Genomic DNA, 15,854 nt, shown 5'->3' with positions numbered 1-15,854 from the left:
CTGTCTTTCTCAGTCTGTTGACACGTTCAACATGAGTTTCTTGAAGCTGTTTCGAGCTGCTCGTCTGATCAAGCTGCTGAGACAAGGTTACACCATCCGGATCCTTCTGTGGACCTTTGTTCAGTCCTTCAAGGCATTGCCCTACGTCTGCTTGCTTATTGCCATGCTCTTCTTCATCTACGCCATCATCGGCATGCAGGTTAGAAGTGGCATACACTGATAAGAGACACTGATGAATGGTTTGGCATTCTTTATTTTATGGTGTTGTTAGAAACCCACAGCATCCTGTTTGTTTAATGGGGAAATGAAATGCAACACAGTGAGAGTGTATTTTTATATTCATCTGTCTTTTTTATAATTACATTTATCTGTGTAAACCAGGTGTTTGGAAACATCAAGCTGAATGAGGAGAATATAAACCAGCACAACAACTTCAAAACCTTCTCGGGTGCTCTGATGCTGCTGTTCAGGTAGGACCTTTTGGTACCTGCCCCTTTTTTAATATGGACATGATGTTGGGAGCGCTTCAAATAATTTATTGCAATCCTAGAGACTTAAATCACTCACCACTCTGACTAATGTGGTTGTTTAAGATAATCACTCAGAGTGGTTTGTTTCTGTTAAATTAACCCTGCAGTGATTCAAGCTACTCTTAATTTGCTGCCTCTGGTTCACTAAATAACACGTGTTTTTAATGCAGTCTGAACGATGTTGCTAGGTTACAGTAGTAGGATCTTCACTATTCGAGTACCCAGGGGGCCACTCAGTGTCACAGTGTGATGGATACTGTTGTGTACCACTTGCCTCCTTAGCAAGTCGCTTTGCAGACACTTTAGGAGTTTTACATCTTTGGAAAAACTGCCATTTGGGTCCAACAATGAAATTAAAGTACTGATAATTCATTCTGTGTTTATTCAATCTTGTTGATGCTCAAGTATGCTCAAATGTGCTATAAAACAAAACTACCAACAAGGGTTTTGGGGGTATTTTGGTTAGTTTGAAACTACAGAATATGTTATAAATGTAAGGGCAGTGTGCCATGTTGGAGGCATGGTGGGGTGGATCCCATCAACTTCCTCCCTTCTGGTGTACACGTCTCCACTCATGCTCATATCCTTTGTCTTTTAAAATCTAATTAAAATAAGGGTACCCACCATAACATATCAAGAGTAACACTCACACCAATAATTCTCAAGTCTCACAATGCTCATAAACTGCCTTATGTTCTGAGTAGTTGCTGATTTTTAGTTAAGTGCTGGACTTTCCTGTATTTTAGCTATGAAAATATTTTTAACAAATGTTTAGTGACACTATGTTTCTTCCTACTCCTTTTCGAATATATTGGGTCTTTATTTATTTATTTATTTATTTATTTTGCTCTGTTTTTTTTTTGTTTGGTTGTTGTGTTTTATTTTTTTCATGTTTTGAATAATTTAATTTGTTCCAAATAATCTTTTTCAATTCAATTCAAAAAAATCCTTAGAGAATACATTGAGAAATAATACAAGCAATTCTGCCTCCATATACAATGTGTTGGACATAAAATATAGAATTGTAATTTGTCTTGATTAGATTTACATCACATTCAGAAGTAAAATGTGTGCTTTTAATAAAATCAGTAACACTAGTGTGCTGCATAACAAAAGAAAAAAAAGACTATAAAACTGACTCAAGCACTCAAACCAGATGCGGGCAACTTTGGCGTAAGCCCCTTCCCCTTCCCCATTCTGGGTAGCCCATGAGCAAATTCCAAAAATCAACAAATTAATTGTTTCACAGGTGATGGGAAGGAAAACCATTTTGAAGTATTTTATTTATTTACAACTGTCTTTCTAAATGCATTTCGAGATAGAGATATTGAATGTATGCATGCTGATTTAATAAACCTATTCAAAACACAAAATACATTTTCAATGAATTTGTTGCCTTCAATTCTCACATATCCTTGTGAGTGTTCAGTCAAACTTTATTCCTCATTTAGTGACACTGAAGATTAAAGTTAACCACCCCTGGTTTACTTGAATAAAAGAATTTGCATCATTGCACTCAGAATTTATTTGAAATGTACAGCTTGATTCACATTTGGAACCTCTGAAAGCTGTTTCTGAAGGTGGTGGTGCCAAGTCTTCTTGATGCTTTGATTGCAGCTTCCAGATGGCAGACGTAACTGTGAATAAACTGTGAGCTCCGGTCTTAACCCACTCCTTCTCCTCTTGGTGTTGTGTAATGTGTCTATACAGAAGTGCCACGGGGGAGTCGTGGCAGGAGATCATGTTGTCATGTCTGGGGGGACAGAAGTGTGAGACGGACCCTTCTCTTCCCCCCGCAGTGCTGACGTCTGAAAATGAGAATCGCTGCGGCTCCGACTTTGCCTATTTCTACTTTGTCTCCTTCATCTTTTTTAGCTCCTTCCTGGTAAGACAAGGACACTGCAGTCTTTATACTTTAGCAAGAGTTGCCAGAGGGCCTCAGTCCTGCATATTTTCACATCTCCCTGCTCCAGCACACCTGTGTGTAATGAGCTGCTTCAGATACGAGTTTCTGCAGGTATGTTGAAGCAGGGAAATATCTCACGCATGCTGGATTGTTGTTCTCCAAGACCAGGATTTCACGACTCTGCCATATTTGCTTGCTTTACTGTCATACATGGGTTTTTACTTCCTCCCATACAGATGCTGAACCTGTTTGTGGCTGTGATCATGGATAACTTTGAATATCTCACAAGAGACTCGTCCATCCTTGGTCCACACCATCTGGATGAGTTCGTCCGTATCTGGGGGGAGTATGATCGTGCTGCCTGGTCAGTTTCTCAGAAGTTTCACACTCATGCTTATTAGTACTTCATGTTATGAACCACTGTGATTAAATGATTACATAGGTTGTGGCAGTCAAAAAATATACAATTCAGAGCTAAATGATGTTACGTTCAGTGATGTCTTTCCACACTAACATCACTTCTCGAGTTGAGTCTTTACTCTGATTGTGGGACTCCGGGTTTGAATCCTGGTTGCTGCAGGAAAGCTTTCCAGCATACAAACCTGCCATGTCTACAGTGCAGATTTCCACAACTGTGGCAACATCTGTAAAAGGGAGCAGTTGAAAAGGTTGACTCTGGTTGAAATAATCACAGATACAAACAACTACCAGAAATTTGAATTAAAAGAAATTATTAGATTAGATTATTTGGATGTGGCAGCACGGTGGTGTAGTGGTTAGTACTCTTGTCTCATAGTGACAACGAGGGGTTAAGTCTGGGCCCTTCTGTGTGGAGCATGCATGTTTTTCTCTGGCGTGCTCCAGAGTGCAAAATATGACATTCATTGGAGATCCTGAATTGTCCAGAGGTGTGTATGTGATTGTGTGTCTTTTGTAAATTAAAGTCTTCGAGGTAAATCAAGTCAATATTCAAGCAAGGGATCCCCTAAATGGCAGGCTCACTGACCACTAAGCCACCATGTAGTGACACAGCGTCAACAAATTTCTGCTTAACCTTTTATGATGATCTGAAGATGGTTTGAGAGACGATCGTTATCCAACAAGAGTTTTACATTAGTGAGCTACAAATCTGAAATCTGCATTGCACTTGCATCAAGTCTTTTATTGATTTAGGAGAAATTTAACAATCAAGCAGATTATCTTTTAAAGACTGAATCTATTATAGTAGTTCTTTATCAAATGAGTGGAAAAGTCCACATGTCGATTTGCTCTGTATTTCAATGCAGGCATAAGTTTTCTTTTCAAATGTCTGGTACAAAACAAATTAACTACATAAATAAGCTGCAACAACAATCAGACAAACCAAATGACACCAAGCTCAGGTGCCACAGAATTTAATTGAACAAAAAGTATTTATAAGCTGTATTGTAATCTGAAATATCCCTTTTGTGGCTGTGGCTTAAAAACACCTTTGCTCTTAAAATAGTTTTTTACAAATCTGAATAGTGCTTTGTTTAGAATTAGTTAAGAAAGTGTTACATGTACAAACTTGTTTCTGTGGGCCGATTGTGCAGCAGAGTGAAAAACATTAGGGCCAGCTAGAACACAGATTAAAACATCTACAAATTCCTAATGCAGTGCATTTCATAAACTTGTAGAAACATTGTGTTGTTTTGCTTCTATTGATTTGTTTCTCAATCATATAATCAAGGATGTATTCTTACAGGTTTCTACCAGTGGTTTATTGCTGCAGCGTCCTAACGCGGCCAAACAAGAGGATAGATTCTCTACTGACCCTTTTGTTTACTGAAAATCTCTAGTGATAACGTACACCACTAAAGACATGTATGCTTTTTCCAGTGGAAGGATCCATTATAAGGAGATGTACAAAGTTGTACGCACTATCTCACCTCCCCTGGGCTTTGGAAAGAACTGCCCCCACAGGGTGGCGTGCAAGGTTTGGTTCCCCCATGTCAACAAACCTCCCCTCTGCCTCTTTCATGTGGGATCCTTCCTGATTTTCTTCCTTTCTCCCTTTTTCCTTCCCTTCACTGAGTGTCACCACCCTTGCTTGTCCTTCAGGGGTGTGTTAGTCGGGTTAGAGAATGACAATACTTCAGTCTCAGGGTACTAAGGCACAGGACTACCCTTGTTCACCAAGATTCATAAACAAACATTCATTAGTGTTGAATGTTTAAAGTTTGCTCTTGATGCAGTTGTGGAGGAATTTGAGGGAATCCTGTCTCTTTCTACCTTATGGATCTGGTATGTAATCCTCTATGACATGTAAACTGTGCCACACAATGTGTTTGTACCAGATCCGCGGAGGCTGTCATTCCTTTTCTCATCTTGTCAAAAGTTTTCTCTTTTCCCAGATTTCTATGCCCGCCGGCAGCATAGAAAGAAAACAGCCCGTTTTGTTTCTCCTACCTTTGCTCTCTCCTTTTGTGTGAAGCCTTGAAAATAACCCTTTCTCTTGTATCTTCTCCATTATTTTTTTTCCTTCCTCTGACCTCCACCCCTTCCCGTGCTCTCCTTCTTCCCTCATCCCATCATCCCTTGAGAGCTCACTTTCCCCTAATGCCTCCATCCTTTCCTCCACCTCCAACACATCACTCTCCCTCTTTTCCTACTCTCTCGTTTTCTTTGCTCTTCCTCATTCTCATCTTCACGGCTACCTGGCGCCCCCAGTGGTCGTATCCATTACACTGACATGTATGAGATGTTGACCAACATGTCGCCACCCCTAGGCCTGGGCAAGAAATGCCCCTCCAAGGTGGCATATAAGGTAGAATAATCTCCAGAGACTAACAGGCACTGGCTTCACATTTCAATCAACAAAGATAAGCGCTGTAAAATTGTGTTCTGTGTGGCATACATTGGAAATATAAGCCATTTTTTGTGTTGATGATATGCTGCAGTATTGCTGTGCTGAAGCAGTTTTAAGTTGGAGTATCTGTACATTGGGCTCTGATTGGCGATACGCTAATGATTTGCCTGTTTGCTTTGCATCTTGGCATTAATCTACGGCATTATTATCTGTGTTTTGCTGATATCAGATTAAAGTCTTATATTGTATTTCTGTTGGTTATTCAACGCCTTATTAAAGTGACAATAATGAGAAAGTTGTTAAACATCTACATGTTGTCATTTGAAAATATATGCAACTGAATGTTGTCACATGCTTTTTTTGTTCTTGCATTTATCTGTCTGCATGTGCCTGCTGCCACAGCCCAGTGTCACGTCAGTGTTGTAACCATTGGCATGATGTCTTTAGGAGTTTCATGTTCTTCCAAAGTTCACAATGGCGGTGCAGAAAACACCCCCAAAATATTTTGGGCGTTTTGTGGTTTGTTGTTTTGGGTGTTTTTTAATTACACATTGGGGCCATTGGGTGATGTACATCAGATTAAAATATTTATCTTTACAATTATGTCAGCCTGAATTTGGAGTACATTTAAATGCTTTGTTTTGATTCTCAGCTTCGATGATGCCAATGGTTGTAATATGTGTTGTGATATTTGTGAATTTTGTTGTTTTTTGTGGTGAACCTGCATGCATGCTCCTCCTCAGTTATTTGTCACTTGTTCTAATATGTTAGATAAAAAAAAAGAGGAGTGCATGAACAACAACAGGACAACAGGCGATAGAGCAATAACAACTTAAATATTTCTTATTTTTTCCATATGCATTTTTCAATAACAGTGATTGGTTGACATTTATTGTGGGATCACATTAAAACACCTCTAATGATGAGCTGATGTCTACATAAAGTAATCAGTTGTGAAAACAGTTTTCTTTATTCCAGGGAGTAATTACAAAGCTCACGCTGCTTGTCCTCTTGTTTCCATCAGCATGGTCTAATTTCAAAGCAAATGTAATTTAAACAAGTCATAGAGCACATTAGCCATCTGCAAGCTGAGCTATAGGAAATGATGTTTGGATGGAAGCACTCTCATTATACTTGTGGTTTGTCATAATTTTTTCAAGTTAGATGCTTTGAAATTCTAATTTAGTTATCTCATTGTGGTCATAATAGATTTATAGATGAGTGAGTGAGAAATTAAAAATTGCTATGAAGTTATTACTTCTACTTTATTTTGAATATTGATGATGGCATTGCTGTCATGAACCATGTAAAATCTCACTCGACGATCATAGTCTTTCAAATTAACATGAAAAATGTTGTTTACTAAATGTATTCATTTGTAAAAATCAAAAAACAGGCTTGAATAACTTTACTTCTTATCTGCTTTGTTGTGTCAAAGCTTGTTATTATTGACTGTGATGTTTTCTATGCTGCCATCAGAGGCTCGTCCTGATGAACATGCCAGTGGACGATGACATGTCGGTCCACTTCACCTCCACCCTCATGGCCCTCATCCGCACTGCCCTCGAGGTCAAGATAGCAAGAGGTCAGAAATAACATTAGTAACAATCTGTTTACTACAGTGTGAAACAACTGTGTGCGTGCATGCCTACATATGTGGATGGATGGAGGGCTGGATGGATGGATAGATGGATGGAGGGCTGGATGGATGGATGGATGGATGGATGGATGGATGGATTCAGTGTGTGTGTTTACCTTTGTGTTTTTCTGAATTAATATGCAGGAGATGAAGACAGAAATCAAATGGATTTGGATTTGCAGAAGGAAATTGGAGTCATCTGGCCTCACCTCGCCCAGAAGAACCTGGAACTGCTGGTCCCAATTCACAAAGGTGACAACTACTACCATTGCAGGTTCACCTTCAAAAGTAGTTTATTAGTTTTTGTTAATAGAATAAAAATTGTTTCACATATGTTAACAGTTTCCCATGAAGAAGAAGAGCTCGACACAGAGCGACAGCTCCAACTGTTTGGATGATTTACAAATCAATTAAAACTTCAGCATAACATATTATGTAAACATGAGATTCCCTTTCTACGAGCTGTCACCATGTTGGTTGTGTAATTCTGGTGTTTTGTTGCTGTTTCTTTTCGTTGGTTAATAAGTTCATAACTTTTAAGAACACTAAACATCCTGATTAAAGAGCCACTTACTCCATCTATGGTAGTTGTAACTTAATGAAGTGATTCAGTGACTAATCCACAAATAAGATGGGAGCTCAGCTAATAAGCCACAGCAACACAGCTGGGCAGGCGTCAATAAGACAGATGTAATTTAAGGAGACTTTTGATTTAGGAAATTGTTAAATGTGTATATCTTCTAGTAACGAATTTGTTTTTAAGCATTATCTTACAATCACAAAGTTTGATCAAATTAATCAGTCAGTAACATATGACCTCCAAAAACAGATAATTTCAGACATTTTGGTGGTTTCTGGTTTTCTCTTTCACAGCGAGTGACATGACCATCGGGAAGATCTACGCTGCCATGATGATCATGGACTACTACAAGCAAAGCAAGGCCAAGAAGCTTCGGCAGCAACTGGAAGAACAGGTTTGTTTCTTCCAGTTTGGTTGCTTGTATTCCATCTGTTTAGGAGTATGTCTTCACGCTAGAGTGTACAATCATCCCCAAAACTAATAACAAAATAACTCAAACTTAGCCCTAATCTGATTAATTTTCATTTCAATGAAAAAACAGCAAGTACTGGCAAATAAAAGTGTTAAAGGCAAGAAGAAAAAGGGCACATAGAAACACATTAATATCAGTCATACATATGAAGGTGACACTTATAAATCCATGTAGATGAAACGAAGAGTAGATCCAATGATCGCACTGGCAGAGCAGAGCAGGTGTGCATGGTGTGACGGCATTAAAGTTGGAATTGGTGAATGAGAAACAAAGAAAGCAAAACAATAAAAACAATGCCTAATAGTGTGTAGCGGAGCATGCGATTTAATTTCTCATATTTTTCTTGGTCTTTCTTTTCCCACAGAAACACGCACCTATGTTCCAGCGTATGGACGCTTCATCTCTTCCTCAAGAAATCCTATGCAATGCCAAGTCCCTGTCATTCCTCAGACATAGTGCTGGCTCAGCTCTGTAAATATTTAGCTTTGAACCTTCTTGCAGTTATTTACCTTGGCATGTTGTCGCAGCCCCGCATGAATCCTTTTGTGTCCCTGCAGCACCAGAGGAGGTTTTGTGGCACTCAGCCCCATCTCTCCCCAAGAGATGTTCCTGCAGCCTCTGTCTCACTCCAGGGAGGAAAAGGAAGATGATGAGGAAGAGGATGATGACTACCGTTCACCCTACCACCCCTACCGTCACCCGCATCACCACCACCACCACCATCATCATTTACACACGCTGGTAAGCGTTGTCCCTCAGACATATCCTTAAAAGGCAGTCAAAGCAGCACATTTTAGCAACAGGTCATTTTAAGATGCTTTACTTCAAACATGTAAAAGAAAATAGACAAGAAAAGTAATGAAAAGAAGGAAACATAAAAGCACAAAAGCATTATTTAGATTATTTACAAACTGAAACTAAATTCAAACAAGAATTCAAAAGTAAATGATTGAAAGTATATACAAGAACTTGACATGCAATGCAGTGTATAAAATCAGGGACTGCTTCACACAAAGGTCTACGGCCTCATGTTAAAAGATTTAAAGTATTCGATGTAGAAAAACATGAAGCAACTTCTGCATGTTTGATTGTGACTCTGGCAACAGAACGCAGGTTTGATCAGGACGACCCGAGAGGGCTGGAAGATTGATAACATAACGGAAGATCACAGATGGCACATTGGGTCTAAACCATTCAGAATTTTGTAGACTTGAATTTTGAAGTAAATTGTCCAACTGACAAGAAGCAAAGTAGAGAAACCTAAAGACTATACTCATGTGGTTGAATCTATTAATGTTTCAAAAAGTTCCTTGGTTTTGTCAGATGAATTATGATTATGATCAAATCTTAGTGTATTACTGAAAAACATTTTCATTCATAGTATGTTATTTCTTTATTGTAATAACAGTAGTAGTAACTCTTCCTGACCATCTGGATCCGATGAAGAAAAGCATTATAAGTCAAACCTTGATTCTCCCATCTGTGATATTTATATAGGTGCCGGATGTAGTGGAGTATAACCAAATAATGCAGCAGGCCAGGCAGGACCCAACTCTTCTGAAATCACCTCAGCGGACATCATCTATCAGAGCATCCTCCATGCCCAGGCTGGCTGTTGACACTCAGGTTTAAAAAAAAAAAAAATCAATAAATGTTTAAGATTTATTATCAGTAATCATTGATCAAGAGTGTGTTTGCTGACCAGTCACTGACATGTTCTCTGTTTGTAAAAATGTAGTCTGGGATGTCGGCAGACAATAAGCTGATGAAGCGCTCCTTCTCCACAATTGGTGATCAGTGTGTCAACGGCCTCTGGCAGGAGCAGCACTCTCTGGAGAGAGTCAGTCCCGACGGCACCTACAAACCCCGGCAGAGAAGCTACAGAGGTTAATTATCTATTTAAAGAACACAGAGTCATATTTGCTATAGTGTTTGATCCATACACTCTAAAACGTTTCTTTTAGGTCCAAGAATCAACCACAGGGAAACAAGTAGCCATGAGAGAGGGAGATCAAAAGAAAGACGGCATCTTCTGTCCCCTGATGTGTCCCGCTGCAACTCTGAGGAACGAAGCCGGGACCCCTCATACGAGAGGAGACGGTCCCGTTCACCCAGTGAAGGACGAACACATAACCAACAGAAAGAGGTGAGTGAAGTATACATCATTGTAACTGATTTCCGAGTGAGTTTATGCCAGTTTATGATACTGAAACCTCTTTTTAGAAATGAACGTGAGAAACCATCAAAGTCAAACCTGCAGTTTGTAATATCTTCCTCACTTTTGTGTTTGAATTCTTTGCAGATGAACACATCAGGAAGTCCAGCACACTCTACTTCCGAGTCCGGTACTCCGCGCAATCGGCGCCAGCTGCCTCAGACGCCCTCTCGTCCGCGGCCTTACATCTCTTACTCTCCTCTCATTTGCCGAGCCCAAACTTCTCCACCAGCGGAGGCCACCTCCGAGGAGCAGACGCCACCTCAGGATATTACTGCTGGCTCCACAGAGCCCTCATGGAAGGTTGGAAAGGAAAGTGGACCCCTGTCTGCAAGTCAGGGGTCATCAGGTGTTCAAAGTTCAGGACCGAGCCGCCCATCCCCCCATCGTTACATATCCGAGCCCTACCTCCCATTCCACGATGACGTCAGCGGTCGCGAAGCTGGCGATAAGCAGCAGACCCTTACCTTTGAGTCTGCCATAGCCACTAGCCTGGGACGGGCTAATGCCATAAGCTCCGCTCCTCAGCTCAGACACTCCTGGCAGGTTCCCAACGGGCATTTTCGGAAGCACATGGGCCAGTCGAGCCCCGCTGACGCCAGCGAGCTGCTGAGTGACACAGATGAAGACGACCGTTGCTAAAATGTCAAGGAGGATGAAAAGGATGAACAGAGCAGTGGAGCATCTCAGAGTGGCTCACGTGTCCCCACATAGCTTCTCTATGGCTTCGAGAACGCCAGGTTCTCAGCACCAGTAGCATTACAGGCAGTACTGAGTTTGATTGTTATTTATCTGGAGACTGGCGTCTGTCTGCATGTGCGTGTCCTCGTATGTGTTTATTTTAGCCGGACAAAGACTGCGCGTACGGATGTGAATGCGTGTTTTCGTGTCTGTGCTCTTCACAGAGAAAATGTGCCAAATCAACAGAACAGCAGAGACTGATTTCACCATAAGTAGCTCACTGCGGGCAACCCCACGTGTTGCCAAGCCTTCCCACACAAGTTCTTGTTTTGATTGTTATTTGAACAAATTGTGGTGAGATGTCAATTTGAGATGTCCAGACCTCCTGAAAGAATCCTGAAAACATATTTAAGTGCATTTGTGCAAGTGAACATAGAGGTAGCATGTAAACATGTAATAAGATGAATGTATTTTAGTTTTCCGGTCAGGTGATTTGAGATGGTTGCTGTTAGTCTTTTCTGTGCATTGTTGTAAGAGTAGAATTGAAGAAGAGATGGATTAAACCCATATATGCCAGTTTATGGCAAGCAGCCATTACAACAGTTCATGTTTACGACAAGACTATCCACAAGATTCATGGGCATTAAACACTCACTAATCGACAAGTAATCCATACAGGAAACCCAGTTTCAGACCTTTAAGTGATCTAAATGTATAGTGATGGTTGTTCTTTTTCTGCCATAATGTGAAAACAGTGATAGTGTAAAATCACCTGGAGCACCGAACAGAGTTACGTTGGCTCTGCATGTGAAAAGGATGTTGTGGACCATGAGCAGATTACACAATAAGATATGTTTTATCTCAGGACCATTGAGTTTGTAAAATATTTTTCTTCTGACGCCTTCTGAATTTTTTTTTCCATTTGGATGTTCATGGGTATGAGATGGTCTTTAAGTTTCTGGTAACTCTACAATTCAGACAACATAGTAAGAACATGAGCGCACCAACACCTTGGTCTCAACCAGTGGAGACTTCAGACAGGCCCTGTGGTCTGCGTCTGCTCTGTTCATGGACTATAGCAGCTGTGGCCTGATGACCTGGCCATTCGTAGGACCTGGATGATGTTGGTATTTGAAGCCAAATCAATGTTCATTTTCCACATTTCTTTGCTGAATAACTGCAGTTGACGTGTCAGAAAGGTGAGGAAAGCAATTTTCGTCCTGTATATAGAGCTGGGGATGTGTCCTCTTCTTGCCTCCTTTCACATGTTAACAAAACTGTTGAAAATTTAATGTCCTCCATTCATGTGATGCAACATGATGCTTTAACAAAAGTGGAATCACAGGCACAGTTTGGTTTATCCATTGTCTGCCACATTGTTCCAGGTCACATTTGTTTTGTCGTCTGTGAAAACAAGCCTTGGGTAATTTCTTTGCATCAGTTATAGTAATTTATCAAATGCATGCTCATGGTGACTGTGATAATGAGAGACAGGTAAGAGAGTTGTGTTTATTATTGTCCATGATGTTTATTGGGGTTCATTTAGCCCCCCCCCCCCTCCCAAAAAAAAGGAATATGAAACAAAAGTTTGTTTCTTATTTATACACCATTCACAGTCCATATCTTTAACATTCAAGAGAGAGTTTGTTGTTTCTTCTAAATATGACTTATATTTATATTATGTGCTGTTGTATCGTTGAAAAAAATGTTGAATTTGGAATGTGAAGCTAGGACATATCTAGACAGGTAAGAAGAGGTCACACTGGAGTCCCATACAGAAAGTTTTACACAAGAAAAGTATATATTCCAGCAGAGGGCCCATCTTTGAAGTATGTTGACGACCAGACCTCATACAGGTTAGGTTAAGGTTTCAGCGTGTCGTATATAGGACTTAACATGCTTAACATGTACTTTGCAGCCTGGGTCTTAAATTTGAAGTCTGTCTATACAGAACAGCCTAATCTGTGCCTGGGGAAACTCAAGCAAAGAGTTCCTTATCAAGCCGGGATTTCATAGAGAAGTTTTGCGGTAAATATGTAGTATAAACTGTAAAAATAAATTCATGTTTACTTTACTGCACTGTTTATATTTTGTTTGTTGGCTGTGGGCTTTCTGCATTTCTTCAGCATGCATGCTTTGATAGATTTATTCTTAGTAGTGTTGATTCTATTTTAATTTATTACTGATAGCAAGTTTTCACAGAAGCATTTTGCTGCATTTGCAGTTGCTCTCGAATAGATATCAACTTTAACTGTATGTTTTACCTACAATTCCTTCACAATCAATTACACAGTTTTCTCCATTACTAAAAGAATGTACCTGTCAGTGGACATTTTTAGAAAAGGAGTTAAGTATTTTACTAAAATTCAATTCATATCTTCTTCATAATATTCACTCAATGTAAGATCATCTGTTCGGTTTCGGTCCAAAGGTCATGTGTTTGACACTCCTGGTATAAATTCATGCATTGGACCTATGTTCCAAGTCGTTTTATTTGCAGTATCATTACTTATCTATTCACAAGTAGCTGCAGGATGTAGATCAAGTAGAAAGCTGTATTGTTCACCTATATGGATTCAACACCAATACACAGCATATAAAATAGCAACTATTCAACAAACAATAAACCATAGCATAGCTGTTATGGTCCATCTCTAGAAGACCCGAGATGGACCATAAAGAAAAATGTCAGTGGGGAGAAATTTGTTGAACAGCAGTGATTTGTTTTCACGTGTGTGACTTTATCAATAAATGCCTGTTGAAAACCAACATAACACAGAACCTAATAATACTAAACTAATCTTATTTCCAACTCCTATTAATAAAACTTACATGAAAGCAGTCATGAAAACTTGCATAACCTTTTATATATATATAGTATACATACAACTGGTTATATAATAAAAACCAGTTGGGAACCAGAGGAAACGGAGGTTATGATTCAAAGGCTGTTGAACAAATTCAAACTTGTGGTGGTTTGGTGTGTTTCTGAGCATCTGTGCCCCAAATAAGCAGGTGTGAATGATTCAGCGCAGTGTAAATGGAGGGCAGACGTAAGTGACATATTTAGTTTGTTGTTGAGAGATTGGATTGTCCGGCACAGTGAGTGTTTGTGAAGTCACCTGTCTGCCGGTTAGGCCCGTCCCTCTCTAGCCGGTGTGTTACAGCAGCTGACATGTTCTTCCAGCATCAGTCTGCTGCCGTCTCCTGAGGGCATTATGTGGAGCTCCTCTTGGCTGCTGTGCAGCCTCATTTTCACTCTCTTTATAGGGCTCAGCAATCAAACTGGTTTGCCTCAGGTGAGAGCAAACAATCAATCTCAGAGGCCGGGCACACGATCAGGTGAAGCAAGGGATCATGGGAGAACCCGGGGAAACACAGTCTCATCAGGCCTTAAAGGTAAGAAGTCTGTAGGTGATGTCTGCGTGTAGAAATGAAATCAGAGATCTGACGGCCACCTGACGACAGTCATGCTGTAAACAAAGGAACAATTGTCTTTGCACATTGTGTTTTCTTTTTTCATACATAAGCAGAAATCAACTTTAATCACAATCAGTGTAATTTGCCAACATGAAGTATGCACTAAGTCTGTGCATTTGTCCCACATCAACAGGCTCTGTAAGTTATTCTCCAACAGTTAGATTTCAGAAAGAGAGAGTATTCAATTATGTGGTGAAATGTCAAGGTTTTCTTCTTGCAAAATGGCAGACAACAGGATTTGCTTTGCAGTGTTGTGACTTCTGTTTGACAGGTTATAAAGGAAGAGCAACATAAAAAAAAGGGGGTTAAAAATGCTTTCAGTGAGAAATTTGTGCATAAGATGGCAGTAGTGAGTTAGTATGGTGTGAATTTTGTAGTCAGTCTACCTCTTTTGAATAATTCTGACTGAGGACAGACTTGATGCAGGTGATAGATTGGTGATGTACAAGGCAAGGCAAATATATTTATAAAGCACCATTCAAACACAGGGCAATTTGCAGTGCTTTATAAAGAAAGTTAAAAAAAATACAGAAAAGCTTTACAAAGAAATAAAAGAAATATATGAATTAAAGAAACACATTAAAGCTTTAAACGAAATGAAAGAAATACATTAAAACAAGTACTGAAGAATCTTAATCTTAATCTCCAGATCTTTGTGTTTCCAACAACCACTGACCATATGGTCTACATATGGTACAGAGATATATACAGCACAGCATAAAGACTTTCAATGGAATGACCTCACTACTGTTTTCTATAATTATCTTATCTATTTGAATGGGGGGGGGGGGGGGGGGGGGGAACTATAGCTGAAGGGATGGATATGATATGCTAACTTTCCAGGTCCATGTCTGGCTGAGAATTGTGGCATTCAACCTATTCTCTTACTTTAGATGATAATAAATTTGGCCAGTCTCAGACAAAAGATAAGCATTTGTGAGCGATGGTATCTCTTGTTATGACATATAATCTGGGGTCATATGTCGTACAGTAAGAGGGGCAAACAAGTGTTTGCACAATCCTAAGACCACAGACAGGATGATGTTGCAACTACTAACAGTAGAAAAAGGCACAGCAATCAAAGTGAGTCCAGCAATGCACCAAAATAATAGTGTGTAGAGTCCCAATAAAGTGAGAACCTGGATCTCCTTCACATTCTCCGTCTCAGTCATTGGAGAGTTTCTCCCTGGTAAAACAATGCTCCTAAAACACGGCTGGTTTTTGGTTCCTTTAATTCAGTATACATAGATGGCCTTCAGGAAAACTGATTTTATTAACTATTTATATGTGTTGTATTTGTCATCATGCTGAATCCTTGGAGAATGGTATCTTGCAGTCAAACTTACTGTCATACCCACTTTTATGAATTTCACGTTCCACAGCGCAACAGTCAAAACTCATACAGGGGCGATAAACTCACAGCCTTAACATCTACTTCAATGTATAACTGCTTTGTATAATTTCATTGCAACTCTGAATCAAGAACAGTCAGATAACTCTACAATTTATCTGATTGATCCA

The 15,854-nt window shown here is 39.8% G+C and overlaps 1 protein-coding gene across 1 annotated transcript in view; it reads left to right on the top strand.

Annotated features, from left to right (window-relative positions):
* The window catches only part of cacna1ea (calcium channel, voltage-dependent, R type, alpha 1E subunit a), a gene marked incomplete at its 5' end in the record, with an annotated part of 96,518 nt that extends 83,598 nt beyond the window's left edge, over nucleotides 1–12,920 (top strand). Inside the window, 14 exons of the mRNA XM_080473453.1 lie at nucleotides 14–199; nucleotides 382–470; nucleotides 2,241–2,415; nucleotides 2,673–2,800; nucleotides 5,128–5,224; nucleotides 6,746–6,851; nucleotides 7,050–7,157; nucleotides 7,779–7,879; nucleotides 8,322–8,428; nucleotides 8,515–8,698; nucleotides 9,455–9,583; nucleotides 9,696–9,843; nucleotides 9,922–10,103; nucleotides 10,260–12,920. Of these exons, the coding sequence (XP_080329579.1) occupies nucleotides 14–199; nucleotides 382–470; nucleotides 2,241–2,415; nucleotides 2,673–2,800; nucleotides 5,128–5,224; nucleotides 6,746–6,851; nucleotides 7,050–7,157; nucleotides 7,779–7,879; nucleotides 8,322–8,428; nucleotides 8,515–8,698; nucleotides 9,455–9,583; nucleotides 9,696–9,843; nucleotides 9,922–10,103; nucleotides 10,260–10,814 (2,295 nt within the window). The 3' untranslated portion in view covers nucleotides 10,815–12,920. The remainder of the gene's footprint in view (nucleotides 1–13; nucleotides 200–381; nucleotides 471–2,240; nucleotides 2,416–2,672; nucleotides 2,801–5,127; nucleotides 5,225–6,745; nucleotides 6,852–7,049; nucleotides 7,158–7,778; nucleotides 7,880–8,321; nucleotides 8,429–8,514; nucleotides 8,699–9,454; nucleotides 9,584–9,695; nucleotides 9,844–9,921; nucleotides 10,104–10,259) is intronic.
* Nucleotides 12,921–15,854: the final 2,934 nt, after the last annotated feature.

Source organism: Lipophrys pholis, assembly GCF_963383615.2.
Source record: "Lipophrys pholis genome assembly, chromosome: 10".
Lineage (NCBI taxonomy): Eukaryota > Metazoa > Chordata > Actinopteri > Blenniiformes > Blenniidae > Lipophrys > Lipophrys pholis.
Note: the sequence above shows the minus strand (reverse complement) of the source record. Positions and strands in the feature narration are given on the sequence as shown.